Source organism: Elgaria multicarinata, chromosome 11 (genome assembly GCF_023053635.1).
Source record: "Elgaria multicarinata webbii isolate HBS135686 ecotype San Diego chromosome 11, rElgMul1.1.pri, whole genome shotgun sequence".
Classification (NCBI taxonomy): domain Eukaryota; kingdom Metazoa; phylum Chordata; class Lepidosauria; order Squamata; family Anguidae; genus Elgaria; species Elgaria multicarinata.
This window is the reverse complement of record NC_086181.1, coordinates 25,254,355-25,271,783: the sequence shown is the minus strand read 5'-3', so window position 1 is coordinate 25,271,783 and position 17,429 is coordinate 25,254,355. Positions and strand designations below refer to the sequence as shown.

Here is a 17,429-nt window from a genome sequence, read left to right as displayed (position 1 = left end):
GTATCTTTAACAGTTGCATAGAAAGGGGAATTTTAGCAGGTGTCATTTGTAAATATGGAGAACCTGGTGAATTTCCCTCTTCATCACTACAGTTAAAGCTGCAGGAGCTATACTGGAGTGACCAGATTTAAAAGAGGGCAGGACACTCTATTCACCAGGTTCTTCATATATACAAATGACACCTGCTGAAATTCCCTTTTCAATTCCCAGCCCCATTAACTAGTGGCTACTTCTGCCACTCCAAGACATCTTACTATTCAGAATGGATGAATGGGGAAGTCAGCAACTGCAATCATGGAGCCAAATGGGGGGAGTGGATATTTGCTCCAAATCCCCTAATGATCATCCCAAGGCTTCATATAAATGTTAAACAACATTGAGGACATAAGGGTGCCCTGTTGAACCTCACAGCTTAATTGCCAAGCAGCCAAAGAATGATTACTCTCTCAATGTTACTCTCTCAAATTCACCCTGAAGGTAGGACTGGAATGACTGTTCCTCTAGTGCCCATCCCATGGAGTTGATTGAGGAGGATACTATGGTTGATGGTATCAAAAGGCAAAAAGAGATAAAGCAATATTAATAGGGTTGCACTTCCCCTGTTCCCTCTTACATTAAAAGTCCTGATTCAGTCCCATAACCAGGTTGAATCCATGATTGAAATGGGTCTAGATAATCAGTGTCCTCCAAGAGTGCCTGCAGTTGTTTCACTATGGCCTTTGCTAGACCTACCTTAAAAAGCACAAAGGAGGAGGGTAGAGCCAGCGATGCAGGCTATAGACTGTCAGGCTAGTCTATAGGTCAGGATCAATGAGCTCATGAAGAGAGCGGTTGCGCCTGCCATTTTTTGTTCTTAAAGGGCCAGATGCGCACAAATGCTCGTGAGCCCAGGCAAGGGTTTGTTGTTGTTTTTCAATCATTTCCTCTGCTCCCCCCACCCTGCCCCGAATGGGCATAATGCTACTGCAGACTGTTGTGTCCCATGCACGGCTCCCGGCTATGCATGAGTAATCACGCATAGCCAGGGACAAGCTGCAAAAACAGGCCACGTGCTCCGCAGTCGAGACTGCGGAAAATATCGGGCCCAAAGTGGTCCACTATATCCTGGGGCCAGGGAGGCTTGATCCCTCCCTGAATCTGGGATCCCCTTTGCATCATCTGGATGCACAGGGGCGATCCCGGGTATCAGCCTGGTCTAACAAAGGCCTATGACCCTCTCTTGTTCCAATTTCCTAGCTTGTTTCAATTTCAACCAGACATAACAGTCAAAAACAACCAAGAAAAACACACTTACCTCATTGACCTTGCAATACCTAATGACAAAAATGTTGCAGAAAAGGGAGAGAAAAATACACCCCACTGGCTATTGAAGTTAAAGAACTTTGTCAACAGGAAAAAGTTACAATTATTCCATTAATCACATCAGTCACTAGCATAACATCATATATATATATATATATATATATATATATATATATATATATATATATTAGGGATGTGCTCCGCTTCTCTTCGGTTCAGAGAAGCAGGAGCGAGGCAGCCTAATTCGCCTCCGGAAAAGGCAGAGGCGAAGAGAGTCAGGGGGGCTGCGGATCAAGGCAAAGAGGGTCGCCTCAATCTGGATCTTCGCCTGAAGGTAAGTGGGGGGGGAGGGGGACTAATCTGGCGCTGCCAGTGCCGCCATCCATGCGGCGGCGGTGGCACCAGGTAAGTGAGCAGGGAGGAGGGACGCTTACCTTTCTCCATCACGGGCTTCAATTGAGGCCCCGGTTGAAGCCGGAAGTGAAGGCCGAGGCCTCTTCCAGCTACAACCAGGGCCTCAATTGAAGCACGCGATGGAGGAAGGTAAGGGGGCGGGGGCCGGGCCAGGGGCGGGCCTACTTGGCGCCGCCGGTGCCGCCATCCATGCAGCGGCGGCGGCGGCACCAGGTAAGGGAGCAGGGAGGAGGGACGCTTACCTTCCTCCATCATGGGCTTCAATTGAGGCCCCGGTTGAAGCCAGAAGTGAAGGCCGAGGCCTCTTCCGGCTTCAACCGGGGCCTCAATTGAATCCCGCGACGGAGGAAGGTAAGGGGCGGGGTGGGTGGGTGGTTTCTCTTGTGCCGCCGCCATCTATATAGTGACGGCGGTGAAGCCAGATCTCGCTCCGCAGAGCAGAGTGGGAGACGGGCGGAGCGGCGCGAAGAGGATCAGGCCACGAAGCGGATTGAGGGGTCTGTGCACACCCCTAATATCTCTCTCACTCTCTCTCTCTCTCTCTCTCTCTCTCTCTCTCTCTCTCTCTCTCTCAAACCTTCAGAAACTGGGCCTACCAAAATACATCCTCACCAACATCCAGAAAGCAGTCATACATAAAACATTTTTTTAAGGATGAACAATTATCAGCAATTGTTATAAAATGTACATCATGTCAATTATATGAAAGCAAATTGGAGAGGAAGGTCTATGGGACACAAATGCATTATTAAAAAAATGAATTAGTTTCTTCTAGCACCAGCTAGGGACTCAATTCTTCCTTTGCACTATAGAAAGCAGTATATAAAAGGTATATTACACTACTGCTTTATAGTGGTACTGAAGTGCACTGACAACTGTTGGGGCCCATTGAGACATACTATATACTGCTTTCATGCTGCTATATGCTGCTTAGTGTTGCTCCTGCCTTTTATATACCGCTTTCATAGTGGAATATCCTGCTTGGTGTTGATGAGCCCCAACACTCACTCCCCCAACTTTTTGTTAGTGGGTACACTTGTAAATCTATTCTTATATCATTATTTATTATATTTATATACCGCCCCATAGCTGAAGCTCTCTGGGCAGTTTTCACCTGTTATTTCTGGTGCCCCTTTCTTGCTGTGGATGATTCCAAGTCCTACTTACTCTTCGTATCTAACTGAGTGGAACAAAACAAAAACAAAAAAAAACTTTCTTAAAATGTGGCAAACAAGTTTTCTTTAACAGTTCCATTGGGAACCCCCAACTTCAATAATTAGATAGCAATTAATTCTTTTGCTACTCAAAATCCTGGTGGAAAAACTAATAGTGGAGACAGAAGGCGTGTGTGTGTGTGTGTATAGAAAGAGAGAGAGTTCTATTTACTGCTTGGGAGAGGGAGTTGTAACAGGCATAGATCTCATGTTTGCATTTTGGATATTCACAGCCGTAGCTAGACCTAAGGTTTATCCCAGGATTGTCCAGGGTTCAAACCAGTTAATCTAAGTGCCACACAGGGCATCCAGCACTCAGGCAGGGATGAACCCGGGATGATCCTGGGAAAAACGTTAGGTCTAGCTACGATCCAAGTTCAGGAGACAATGCTACTGAAATCAAGGGTTTTTTAAGAATGGTGACTGCAGTAACAGAGTAGTACAGGAAACCAACAAGATCTTTGATTAGACTTAATAATATCATTTTACTGAGGATGATGGTTTCAGAGATCTTGCTGGTGGTACTGTTTCAATCCCAGTTAAGCACAGTTCACATTGTGAAATGCAGTGTCTATAATCCACACCATCCACTGCACACCTATCAACAACCAGGAGACCTCATCATTGGTGGCATCGTTTCTCATGGTGGCTTCATCTCCAGTCCAATCGACTTCACTGAAGACCCCCCTCCAGCATTGCATGAAGACTTTATGTAAGGACTACTTTTTGTTTGTTTTTATTTCCATGCATTTCTGTCATGGGAATGGCCAGACCTAGAGCTGCAGCCTTAAAAAAAAAGTGGCTCATTAGTACAATTAAGGGAATGCTGAAAAATAGAAGAATCTCTTCTCTGCAAGCGAGAGAGAAAAAGGGCCAAGTGGGATACATTTAATTTTAAGCCTGTTTTATTCTACAAAAGAGTGAAAGATTATAATATATACATACTATAGAATTATGAAAATGACATGGAACATGGTGGCAATAATTCTAACAAGTGTGAAATATACTACTGACATTTGTCTTTCTAGTGTTGTGTCTAAGGCTTACCAGCACATCCTGGCCCTCGAATTTGCAGTGAAGGAAATCAATGAGAACTCACAGATCTTACCCAATCTCACCTTGGGCTTCCACATCTATGACAGCTATGACAATGCAAGGAAGACCTATCATGCCACAATGCTACTTATATCAGCACTTGAGAGATTGATCCCCAACTACATATGTAACATCCAACATAGCCTCATAGCTGTAATAGGGGGATTGGACTCCCAAGTTTCCATTCATGTGGCAACTATCTTGGATATCTATAAGATTCCACAGGTAGGACTCCTGTGTGTGTTTGTGCGCATGCGGTCACGCGTGTGCACAATATGGGATTTTTAAGGCTGATTCAAAAATCCAACATGCTACATTTCTCAATCTTTGTTTTGGTAGACAGGGTTTTTGGTGGACAGATTGATGAAAGTATCAAGTGAGTGTGTGGCTGCTGTGTAAGGGGCAAATTCCAAGTTAGACAAGATTAACAAATGACTCAGAAGCAAAACAGCCAATATCAGAGTGCCCTTGTCCAAATCTATTCAGTGACCACCCTTGGAATACTGCATAGAGTTCCTGTTGCCACATTTAAAGTAAAAAAAGAAAAAAAGAAAAAGAAAAAAGAGGATGTTGTAGACATTGAAATGATGCAGAAAAGGGCAACTAAAACGAGCAAGGTGCTACACCAGCTCCACTATTAGGAAAGGTTACAATGCCTGGGACAACTGTTTAGCTTAGAGAGAAAACAAGTAAGGGGAGATATGATAGAGGTGTATAAAATTATGCAGAGAGTGTGTGGATAGTGAGACACTTTTCTCCCTCTCTAATAATACCAGAACCTGGAATCATTAAATGAAGATTATTTGTGGGAAATTTATGAGAGATAAAAGGAAGTATTTCTTTGCACAGTGCATATTTTAACTATTGGCTCATCTACACCAAGCAAGATATTCCACTATGAAAGAAGTATGAAAGCAGTATATACAATGCAGGAGCCACACTACTGCTTTATAGCAGTATTGAAGTGCACTGCAAACTGTTGGGGCCCATGACACACACCATATACCACTTTCATACCACTTTCACAGTGTGATATCCTTCTTGTTGTAGATGTGTCATGGGCCCCAACAATTGACAGTGAACTTCAGTACCATTATAAAGCAGTAGTGTAGATCGTGCAGTGCACTTCAATACAGCTATAAAGCAGTAGCGTGGCTCCTGCCTTTTATATACTATGTTCATTCTGCTTTCATAGTGGAATATCCTGCTTCGTACAGATGAGCCCAGAGTGTCTATTCCAGCAAAGGACAAATCTCGGACTTTAGTCCAACACTGAGAGTCATTCAGCTTCAAGTCAGTGGTGAAGCTGGCAGTAAGCACTGCATAAGATACCACACATTATGCAGATTGTATCTGTCAAGGGCTTGGATCAAAACAGCAGTAATTTCCTGGCATTTCTAGATCTTCGGTGAACTTGGAAAGTGCTTAATGCAACATATCAAACTGAAAGTTGTTGTGTGTTTTTTTCCTTATTTAATAAAATAATAATAATGAATAAATGCACATTCCAATATGCAATAAATACCAATGGTGCTTTCAACCTCCAATTATAGATCACTAATAGAACGTCCTTTTCAACTTATAGTCTTTTAAAAATATGACTAGGGGAGAAAAATCCCTTACAGGTTTTGTGTATGAGACATTGCTTCTTTGTGCGTGAAGGTTGGAGAGAGGAAGAAAAGATTAGAGCAATATAGTCTGGTAAGACAAACTGTTCCCACATGGCAAAAGCAGTATGTGGAATGACATGGGAGTCAGAGCAGATTAAAACTGCAATGGATCTTCCTCCTTCCCTTGAAGTTCTTCCCTTAGAGATCAACCCATTTAGGTGCCCTCTTAGTGCCTCCTCTGGAACTGTAGCAGGGGAACAATAACATTCACTTATTTTACATGATTTCTGTAAGAATTACTACAAACACATTATGTCTTTCCTCACCCATCTCTTTTTAGCTCATATATGGCGCCTCTCCAATAATGAACCATAAAACTCCAGGACTTCCATTCTACCAGATGGTCCCCCAGGAAGCCCTTCAATACAAGGGGATTCTCTCTTTACTTCTTCATTTTAGGTGGATGTGGATTGGGGTGCTTATTATGAATGATGACAATGGAGAAAGATTTGTGCAAAGTGTGTTTTCAGAGTTTTCCCAGAATGGTGTCTGTTTTGCCTTCATAGAAAGAATCCCCAAATACAGTTTTGATGATAAATTTCAGGAGATGCTACAGCAGGGTATAAAAATATATGATCAAATCATGGGTAGCAATGCAAATGTACTGGTAGTGTACGGAGACTCTTATTCCATTGTGTTTGTGAGATGGTTTCCATATCTATCAGGACTAGCGGAAGTGGTAAATAAACCAAAAGGCAAAGTGTTGATAATCACAGCCCAGATGGAGCTTGTTTCATTTTTGTATCAAAGGGATTGGGACGCAGGACTATTACATGGTGCTCTAGCTTTCACACTTCACTCCAATGACCCACCAGGATTCAAGTCTTTTCTTGAAAACAGAAACCCTTTCAGCACAAAAGGAGATGGTTTTATCAAGGACTTCTGGAAACAGGCCTTTGGTTGTGTGTTCCCAAATACAATTCTGGGCAATGTGGGGAACGGGGATATTTGCACTGGAGAGGAGAAGCTGGAAAATCTCCCAGCACCATTTTTTGAAATGAGCATGACAGGACACAGCTACAGCATCTACAATGCCGTCTATGCCTTGGCCTATGCTCTAAATGCCTTATCCTCATCTAGACTCAAAAACAGAGAGATGGTACATGGAGGGAGATCGAAGCTCCAGAATCAACCATTGTGGTTGGAGGTAATAGGCTAAATATTTTCATGGGGCAATGAATCACACATTGGGCATTATGAGAAGTTATGATCTGTGTAGGAAATTGTCCACCCAACACCTTTTCCTAATATGTTCCATCTTCCTTTCTTTGCACATGTCAAAACCAGGAAGACAGCCGTCTTGCTTTCCTCTATGTTGTCTTTGAAGTTTCAATATGAACTGTCAACACTGTTGAATTTTTCCTGATTAATCAAGGCCAAAGATAGACCTAAGGCTCATCCTGGGATCATTCAGGGTTCACCCCTACCTGAGCACTGGATCCCCAGTGTGTCACCTAGATGAACATGTTTGACCCCTAGACGACCCAGAGATAACCTTTGGTTTAGCTATGGGTGAGGGTTTTAATGGAATTGTTTTAATGTGGGTTGAGGGTTTTAATGGAATTGTTTATATGTTATTGTAAAGCGCCTCGATGCCAGAAATGGTGAGGCGGCGCTATAAAAATGCTTTAAATAAATAAATAATAATAATAAATAAATATTGCCCAAGTATCCCATCCTGTTATATTTATGTAAGAGCAAGACAATTTTCTGCCACTCAAAAAAACCTATGCCTAACATACTTTCCCTCCTAACAGCAGTATTTTTGAAACCTTTGCCTTTGCCTTTTCAATCTAGCTTCATCACTTTCTGAAAGGTGTGTCATTTAACAACAATGTAGGAGATGAGGTTTCCTTTGACCAGAATGGGAAATTCATTGCTGGATTTGATGTAATCAACTGGATTGTTTCCTCAAACAACTCCTTTAATTGCATACAGGTTGGACGTGTGTTTCTGCAGAGCATCCCAAGCCAAATATTCAGCATCAATGAAGATGCCATAACATGGCACCATTGGTTTAACCAAGTAGGATGTTCTTTCTTTCTTTTTTACACTATTTATACTGTCTAACAGTCAAAGCTCTCTGCAGGAATTTACAGCAATTTCTGAAGACATTTAGTTTTAAATTACCTCTGATTCCCTATGCAACAATGTAGGATGAGTTTGATTGGATTAAGATGAATAGATAACGTATTTTCATTTTCTCTAAAAGACACAGTTTAGGTAGTATGGTTAATGCAGAGTAAAAGAAATCTTGAGCCAATAATTAACTGCTCTAGTTTCCAAGCATGAAATTGAAGAAGGAGTAGAGTGGTGCGCAAGTGGCCTCTGAAAATTCTCCACCCTATTTGTAGGCAATTTCACCAAATTTCTCCAGGGGGAGGAGAAATTCTCCAACAATTTCTCATAGCTAGGCGTCAGGAAGGGTGGTAGAACAACCTAAGGGCTTTGGGGGTTGTTGCTACGGTTATTATGTGGGGTGTTGTTGTTGTTTTTGCACTGCCACAGGAAGTGGTAACAGCATAAACTGTGTTGGCAGCCTGGCCGCCATTATGCATCTTCCACAATGCCCCATATATCTAGCATCGTTCCAGGGCATGGCAGGGGATGGGGAAGGCAATGCAGCCATTATTATTATTATTATTATTATTATTATTATTATTATTATTATTACTACTATTATTATTAAATAAATTTTTGGAGAAAATTCTGCAAAATGTCCTTTTATTTTGAGAGTTTAAGAAAAGAAATATCTCAGAACTTTTCTGAGAAACATATATTCTGAGAAATTTTGGATCAGCTCTAGTTATTCTTCAGGGTTGAGCACCTGAAGGATACTGTCTGTATTTTTTTTTTCTGTTACACATCTCTCCATTGCTCTATAGTCTCGCAGGATGCCTGCAATTCCTGAACTGAAAAGGCCCTATGGGAGGAAGGTGAAACTAAGGCCGTTGCGGTGTGAGGCTCGGTCTCTCAGCTGTGCATCCAGCTGTGCATCCGGGCTAAGTCCTCCCTTGACCCGGGATAAGCGGATGCGGTTATGGCCCGGCTTTTCTGCAGCCCCGGGCTGACGCCATTGCTGCGGAAGGTCTAGCAGGGTCCGTGGCTTTTCCCGGCTGCTCGCTTTTCTCGCGAGTAGCTGGGAGAAGACACGCACTGGGCTCAGCATTCCATAGGAGTGCTGTGCCCATCAGGCCGGGGGGGGAATCACGGGGGGGCGGGAGAGATGGGGGAAGAAGAACGGGGACAGGCATGGCATACAGGGACAGGGCATGGCGAGCGGGGATGGGGGATGGGCATGGCGAGCAGGGATGGGGCACAGGGCATCGCAAGTGGGGACAGGGGACAGGCATGGCGGATGGGGACAGGCATGGCAGATGGGGTGAGGATGGGCGAGCAGGGACAGGCATTATGGACAGGGGGGAAGAAGAACGGAGATGGGGGACAGGCATGACGGAAGGGGACAGGCATGTCGGATGGGGGGAGGACTGGCAAGTGGGGACAGGAATGGTGGACGGGGGAAAGAAGAACAGGGACAGGGACAGGCATGGTGGATGGGGACAGGCATGGCAGACAGGGGGAGGACGGGCGAGCGGGGACAGGGCATGGTGGACGGGGATGGGCACTGCAGACGGGGGGAGGACCGGAGAGCGAGTGGGCAGGGAGGGCATCAGACATTGTGGGGGGGAAATCAGGGGGAGCGGGGAACCCTTTATTTTTTTTAAAAAAAATAACTTACCTTTTCCATTGGTGTGCTCCTGCACACATGGCACTTTAAGCTGAAAACTGGAGCACACAACGGGGCTTTCCCTTACCCTGTCGTGTGTTTACGTCTAGCTAGGGGCAACGGCACGCGCTAGTTGCAGCACGGCCTCACCCTGACTCCTCACCAGATTATCTGGTAGATCTAGCAAGACCCTAAGTAAGACAAGGGGAGGGAAACCCTCACCAGAAACCCTCAACACAAAACCTTCAACAGAAATCTCAAGACACGACAAAAGACTGCAGAAATTATAATATAGTCACATACAAGCTTAATAGTGCTAGTGTAAATCAAAGTGTAATTATGAAGTTCACAAGAATTGTTCTAATGCTGTCTGAGATTGAACGATGATCAATGAGGTCATATAAATTAATGAAGAAAGTTAATACAGTTGTCTTTTCAACTCAGATTATCTTAGGTGAATTTTGACAGACATAAAAGCAGTCATACATAGTAAATAAGGTCAATATAATTATAAGCTATTGTTAAAGCTTGAGACAGAGAATGAACAAATAAACGAAAGTATGATAAAATGGGATCAAAACTTTGGGTATAAGGTACCAATGGAACTATGAAAACATATTCGGGTAAAAGGTTTAAAATATACGTTAAGTACCAGACTTAAGGAGAATTTTTATAAGAAGCTGTATAGATGGTATATGTCTTCTTCAAAATTAGCAAAAATGTACAGAGTTTGTCTGGGAGACTGTTGGAAATGTGAATAACAAGAAGGAACCTTTTACCATATGTGGTGGTCATATAAAAAAGCAAAATCTTTCAAGACTCAGATTCACTTACCAATGCAAATTTTTTAAAAGATAAATATACAAATGAAACCAGAAGCATTTTTGTTGGGACTTATGGATGATCAATTTAAAGAAAAAAGGACGTCTGTTGTTTCTGTATACCACAACAGCTGCCAGACTACTATACGTGCAATACTGGAAAAAGACACAAATACCATCAATGGAGGAATGGCTGCTCAAGGTTTTGGAGTTGGCAGAGATGGCGAAACTTACAGCATTAGTGAGAGAAAAATCGACAACTTCATTTATACTAGACTGGAAGCCTTTGATAGAGTATATACAAACGTTGCAAAATAATGATCCATTTGTTTATGGATTCTATATATGATCTGTGGTTTGTACATAACACTGGGCTAACTAAAGTGTAGTGTATTATATTACTCGTCAAGTATGTGATGTTTTGTAATGTTTTTTCCCTCCTACTCTGCCTCTTCCCTGTGCTTTGCTCTCTGTAGAAAATAATAAAATTGTTGAAACTCAAATACAATTATCTTTTCAACCCAGATTATCTTAGGTGAGTGACCTCAAATCATTGGACAGCAACTCCAGAACATGGTGTCTACTGGCTCAAGCCATGGAATCCCTCCTTCATCTTTGGCATTGGTATCCAGGAGTATAAGTTGGCTGTGAAAACAATACAGCAACAAAATAATTTCTGCATTGGAGTAAATGAGCTTTTTCAAAGCACTCGTTTATTATTTGCCTACCTAATCCTCAGCCCTATCATACCATGCAAAGTAAGAGAGGAATACAGTATTGCTCTATTTTGAATAATCCAATCCCACATACAATCGTTTTCTAAAGAAGAATAGAAACAATACCACATTCTGAAGTTGCTGTCGAATTTATCATAGTTAAATCTCAGACAGTGTGAAGTCTTGTAGTGTTATGTGATTCAACTGTCTCACTGTTAACATGGGGCCACAATGGCTCTCTATAAGAAAGAAAATTAGCAATAGCCTGTCCTACATCAAGTGCTCTCTACTATGCCTGTTCACACATTATAGGGGGAAAATGTGGAAAGGCCCTGGAACATTAGGATTCCAAGATCATTCTTTTGAAGATTGTAATTCTCCTTTTTCATTTATGGATTAGGCACAACCTTTTTCTGTATGTAGTGAGAGTTGTCATCCTGGTTCTAGCAAAAAAGTGAAAGAGGGAGAGCCATTTTGCTGCTATGATTGCATCCCATGTCCAGATGGGAAGTTTTCAGACCAAGAGGGTAAGAAATATACTGTTCAGATGTTTTTTTAAAAAACCAGAATGCTTGTAATCCAGAGGAACATGGATACAGAATATGTAAATAATGACTGAGAGGAAGTTGCTGGTGTGTGTGTGTGTGTGTGTGTGTGTGTGTGTGTGTGTGTGAGAGAGAGAGAGAGAGAGAGAGAGAGAGAGAGAGAGAGAGAGAGAGGATAATTTGTCCCCTGTTATTCTAAACTTGGGGCTTGTCCCTATGGCTTGTTTACCTTGACCTAAATGCGCATATTTGCATTTCAGGACAAAAGGCACAGCCGTCCATTCGCCATAGCTCTGGGTTTAAAATGTGATAATGTGCATTTTCACATTTGCTATTTACCGTGACTTTTGGATCACATTTGAGTTTGCACCGCATTATGGTTATGTGTGTTTGGGGGAGTTAACTCACATTTTGACATGTGGGCGGAGCTTTGAGGGTAGGACAACATGATTGGCCTATTTCCCAATTTCTCACCTATCAGCTGCCTCGTTCCTTCATGCTATATTTAGTTTGAATTCTCTCATTCTGCAGAGCTACACAGAGAAAGCTTATTAAAACAAAGAGGGGGGAACTGGCATCCACCTCTGCTGCCTCGTTCCTTCCACCCCACTCCCAGTTTGTATGTTATATGAATCTGCAGAGCTCTGCATATAAAATTTATAGCTTACATCATCTATCCACCGTAGCATCATAGGATTGTATATGCACATGTGCGCATTTATAACTGCACTATAAAAAAATCAGGAAATAAATCACAGTTGCGGCTGCAGTGTGACACTCTTTACCTTGATTCGAATAAACAAAAAAATGGGTTTTTATTTAATAAGGAGCAATCCTGTTGTCGTATAGATGGGGTCTTGCTTTACTCCTTCAAATAGTGCTTTTGAGAAATCTCCCAGTTGTATTCCCCTTCAAGGATTAATGGTTCTGTTTTCATGTCTCCATTCTCAGGACACTTTAGAATGTCTTTTGGTGGTGTTTTTGAGCTTACCTGTTGGAGTTTGCAAGGTGTTGTGTGTGTTTTCTTTCTGTTACATGTTGCTCCAGCACTCTCCAGCCTCCCTGGCAGTTCATGCTTCCTGATCTGCAAATACCCCATGGGAGGTGAAGTCATGATCCCTTCTGCTGTGAGTGACTTGAAGTGTGGGCAGATAGGGAGATTGTGGTCCACCAGAGGGATGATTGTACAATGAAAGGGAGGACATTTCAAACGCATTCCTCCGCCATCTCACAACTAAGGCAATGCACCCAGGAGAATTTCTTCAAAACTTTATTTCTGAAAGGAACAGTTACAGCATGTTGTGTTTATGCATGTTCAGATATGAAACCACATGCATTCTTTTTCAGATGTGGATGATTGCAAGAAATGCTCAGATGAAGACTATCCAAGCAACACTCGGGATTTCTGTATCCCCAAGGACATAAGCTTCTTGTCATATCAAGAACATTTGGGGATGGGTTTAGCCAGTGTCACTCTTTTCTTTTGTATCACCACTTTATTGGTGTTGGGAACATTTATGAAGCACCACAACACTCCCATTGTTAAAGCCAACAACCGGGATCTTACCTATATTCTCCTCATCTCCCTCCTGCTCTGTTTCCTTTGCACGTTGCTGTTTATTGGCCGCCCTCACAAAGTGACATGTCTACTCCGACAGACTGCTTTTGGCATAATTTTCTCAGTGGCTGTTTCTTGTGTGCTGGCAAAAACCATTACAGTGGTTCTGGCTTTCATGGCCACCAAACCAGGATCCAAGATGAGGAAATGGTTGGGGAAAACACTGGCCAATTCCATTGTTCTTTTCTGCTCCCTTCTCCAAGTAGGCATTTGTATTGTATGGTTGTCAACATCTCCCCCATACCCAGATGTCGACATGCACTCAGTGACTGGAGAAATTGTTTTGGAGTGTAATGAAGGATCTGTGACTATGTTTTACTCTGCCCTGGGCTATATGGGCTTCCTTTCAATTCTGTGTTTCATGGTAGCTTTCCTTGCCAGGAAGCTGCCGGATAGTTTCAATGAAGCCAAATATATCACATTCAGCATGATAGTATTTTGTGGTGTTTGGTTATCCTTTGTTCCAGGTTATCTGAGCTCCAAGGGAAAATACATAGTTGCTGTGGAGATCTTCTCTATCTTAGCCTCCAGCTCTGGACTCCTCGGTTGCATCTTTTCTCCCAAATGTTTCATTCTTGTTTTGAGACCAAAGCTGAACAACAGGAACCAACTAATAAGAAGAATTTAAATGACTATGTTCTTTGTTATGCATTTTATTCTAGACATATTTTGCAACATTTCTTCTCAACCTGTAACTTATATATATCTTACTGAAAACTCAACTAACCTGCCTCTTTTGAAATCTTCATTTGAAAAATCAAACCAATTTCATATTTATTGAGGGAAACCACATGTAGAAGAACATAAGAGGAGCCCCGCTGGATCAGACCAAGGGTCCATCTACTCTGGCATCCTGTCCACACAGGGGCCAAGCAGCTGTTGACCAGCAGCCCACAAGCAGGACACAAATACCTCTCCTTTACTTGTTATACTTAGGGCTCATCTACACCAAGAAGAATATTGTACTATGAAAACAGTATAAAATTGATATATGGTATGTGTCAATGGGCTCCATTAGTTGTCAGTGCACTTCAGTACTGCTTTAAACTGGCTGTGTGGCTCCTGTCTTTTATATACTGCTTTATACCACTTTCATAGTGGAACATCCTGCTTGGTGTAGATGAGCCCTAAGTATAACAATAAAGTAGAGGTATTTGTGTAGATTAGAAGTTCAGTTCTTTTTCAACCAAACTTCTTAAAATCAATAAATCTCTTTAAAATGGTGGCCCTAATCAAGTTCTTGGGACAAGTGGGGAGGGGGAGAGGTAGAGTTTGGGAGGGTGAGTGGGGAGTCCAATGGACTCCCAGTTAGCCCCATGGTGGTTGGGGGTAGCAGCTCACCACTGCCCCGAAATTGGGCTGAATCACCATGAAGCAGTTTGAACCTGATCTGATCTGCTTTGGAGTGCCTTGGCACAATCCAATAACACTCCAGATTTTGGTATCAGCCCTGAGGCATTGCACAGTCCTACCAATTGGTTTCAATGTTACTCTCATGTTACACCTCCCCCTATTGGGCAAATTTGCTAAGCATTCCTGGCTAAGGAGGTAGCTGGAGTGCTCAAGCTGATTCTTCATTTGGGGAGGCCTCACTGTGTATGAGCTTTTCCCAGGTAGAGTAGTCTGCATGAAGCAAAGCCAATCCCCATCCCAAATGCTGGCTGGAGTTGTAGAGTGGAGTTCAGTGTGGGAGTGTAATATCCATGTTGGAGTGGAGTTCATCACTGGCTAGAACTCAGCCAAAGATGGGATGACATCAGTAGCATAGACACAACCCTGGTGTTAGGAGTCATGCCCTCCAATATCATCCAGACCAAGATCAGCTGTGTGTGTATATGGGGGGATTCATTCCACCTCCACTCACCTTCCTCACCCTGGTACAAAGGAAGTGCAATTTTTTGTGAAGTTGAAAGGGAAGAGTAACTTGGATCACTTGAAAGGAGTCTTTGGGGGAATCCAATGTTATTTAGTGGAACTATTATTTATAGGAGTGTTAGTCTGTGTGGCTCCACCTTGTATAACTGCAAATGAAAAAATAATAATAGAGAAGTACGTAAGTCTCCAGTGAACTCTCCTTCCAAAGGAAAGTCAATCTAAGTAAGAGCTGCCCTCACTTTCAAAGGTGAAGAGCTCCAGTGTCAGCTGTTGGTAACGAAGTTTAGAGCAATCCTTGTGAATATATTTATGTAAACATGTCAAACTGTATATGTAAGCATGTCAACCAAGTGCTAATGTTGCCTGAACCTTCTCATATTATCTCCTGGGAATAAGAGCTTGGTTTCACATGGCACGAAGCTGCCAAAAATACTTCTTCCCTGCTCCAAAGACACATTTGCATGAACAAGACCTGGTAGGTTTACACCTGTTAGGGTGACAACACACATTGCTTGTGTACACACATGCACACACACAATTGTCAAGAGAACTAATGGCCCCAATTAGAGAAAACCTCTTACGCAAAGCTCTTTGGTATTATTTATTTATTTATTGCTTTTCTATACCACCCAATAGCTGAAGTTCTCTGGGCGGTTCACAAAAATTAAAACCATGAAGACAATTCAAAGTATAAAATAAACAGCAGTATAAAAACACAGTACAACAGTACAATGTAAAAGCACAACCAGGATAAAACTGAGCAGCAATGCAGAGAATACAGATTTAAAATAGTGATTTTTATTTTTAAAAAACCCTAAGATGATAAACTGTTAAAATCCTGGGGAAATAGAAAGGTGTTCATCTAGCACCAAAAAGAGTATAACATAAGTGCCAAGAAAACCTCTCTAGGGAGCTCATTCCACAGTAGAGAAGGCCCTCTTCCTGGTAGCCACATAACTCACTTCCTCTGGCAGAGGCTCACAGAGAAGAACCAGTGAGGATGATCTTAGGGTCTGGGCAGGTACATATGGGAGGAGGTGTTCCTTCAGATAACCTGGCACCAAGCCGTTTAGGGCTCTAAATGTTAATACCAGCACTTTGAATCAGGCCCGGACCTAGACTGGCAAGCAATTAAGCTGGAAAAGGACTGGTATGATGTGGTCTCATTGGCCAGGCCCTTTTAAAAAATGTGCAGCCCTATTTTGTACCAGTTGAAGTTTCCAGACGGTTTTCAAAGGCAGCCCCATGTATACACATTGCAGTAATCCAGACTAGAGGTTATCAGAGAATGGATAACCTCTGTAACTGTAGCTAGGTTAACTCTATCCAGTTAAGGGTGCAGTTGGAATATCAGCCTAAGATAATAAAAGGTGCTCTTTGCCACTGAGTTCACCTGCGCCTGAAGTGACAGTTCTGCATTAAAGACCACCCCAAGCTACAAAGCCAATCCTGTACAGAACAGGTTGAACATCACTGAGGAGGACAGATGAACCACCCACTAACAGTACCTCTGTCTTGTCTGGATTGAGCTTGGTTTGTTGGCCCTCATCCAGTCCATTACCTTGCCCAGGCAGTGATTCAGAACAGCCACTTCCTCACCTGGGTTTGATGAAAAGGAAAGGTAGAGCTGGGTGTCATCCGCATATTGATGGTAAAGTAGGGTGACGATATGAAAAGGAGTTCAGGGCTCCTGTATCTGTAACAGTTGCATAGAAAAGGGAGTTTCAGCAGATGTCATTTGTATATATGGAGAACCTGGTGAAATTCTCTTTTCATCACCACAGTTAAAGCTGCAGGAGCTATACTGGAGTGACCAGATTTAGAAGAGGGCAGGGCACCAGAAGCACTCCCCCAACTTTTTGTTAGTGGGTACACTTGTAAATCTATTATTATTCTTATTATTCTTATTATTATCATTTATTATATTTATATACCGCCCCATAGCTGAACCTTTCTAGGCAGTTTACACTTGTTATTTCTGGTGCCCCTTTCTTGCTGTGGATCATTCCAAGCCCTACTTACTCTTCGTATCTAAGTGAGTGGAACAAAAAAAACACCTTTCTTAAAATGTGGTAAACAAGTTTTCTTTAACAATTCCATTGGGAACCCCCAACTTCAATAATTAGATAGCAATTAATTCTTCTGCTACTCAAAATCCTCATGGAAAAACTAATAGTGGAGACTGAAGGAGTGTGTGTGTGTGTGTGTGTGTGTGTGTGAGAGAGAGAGAGAGAGAGAGAGAGAGTTCTATTTACTGCTTGGGAGAGGGAGTTGTAACAGGCATAGATCTAATGTTCCCATTTTGGATATTCACAACCATAGCTAGACCTAAGGTTTATCCCACGATTGTCTGGGGTTCAAACCTGTTAATCTAAGTGCCACACAGGGCATCCAGCACTCAGGCAGGGATGAAGCTGGGATGATCCTGGGAT

The 17,429-nt window shown here is 42.5% G+C and overlaps 1 protein-coding gene across 1 annotated transcript; it reads left to right on the top strand.

Annotated features, from left to right (window-relative positions):
• Nucleotides 1-3,427: 3,427 nt before the first annotated feature.
• Nucleotides 3,428-13,750, top strand: LOC134405553 (vomeronasal type-2 receptor 26-like). The gene is made up of 4 exons (XM_063136797.1): nt 3,428-3,642; nt 3,959-4,250; nt 11,360-11,486; nt 12,852-13,750. Exons 1-4 carry the CDS (start codon nt 3,428-3,430, stop codon nt 13,748-13,750), a joined length of 1,533 nt encoding a protein of 510 aa, XP_062992867.1.
• The last annotated feature ends 3,679 nt before the right edge of the window (nt 13,751-17,429 follow it).

Bases quoted from the DNA above. Each gene is read 5' to 3' on its own strand.
- LOC134405553 (XM_063136797.1), top strand. From the start codon at position 3,428: ATGGTTTCAGAGATCTTGCTGGTGGTACTGTTTCAATCCCAGTTAAGC. The intron at 3,643-3,958 runs GTAAGGACTACT...TTGTCTTTCTAG, and splicing joins GCATTGCATGAAGACTTTAT to TGTTGTGTCTAAGGCTTACC. The intron at 11,487-12,851 runs GTAAGAAATATA...ATTCTTTTTCAG, and splicing joins GAAGTTTTCAGACCAAGAGG to ATGTGGATGATTGCAAGAAA.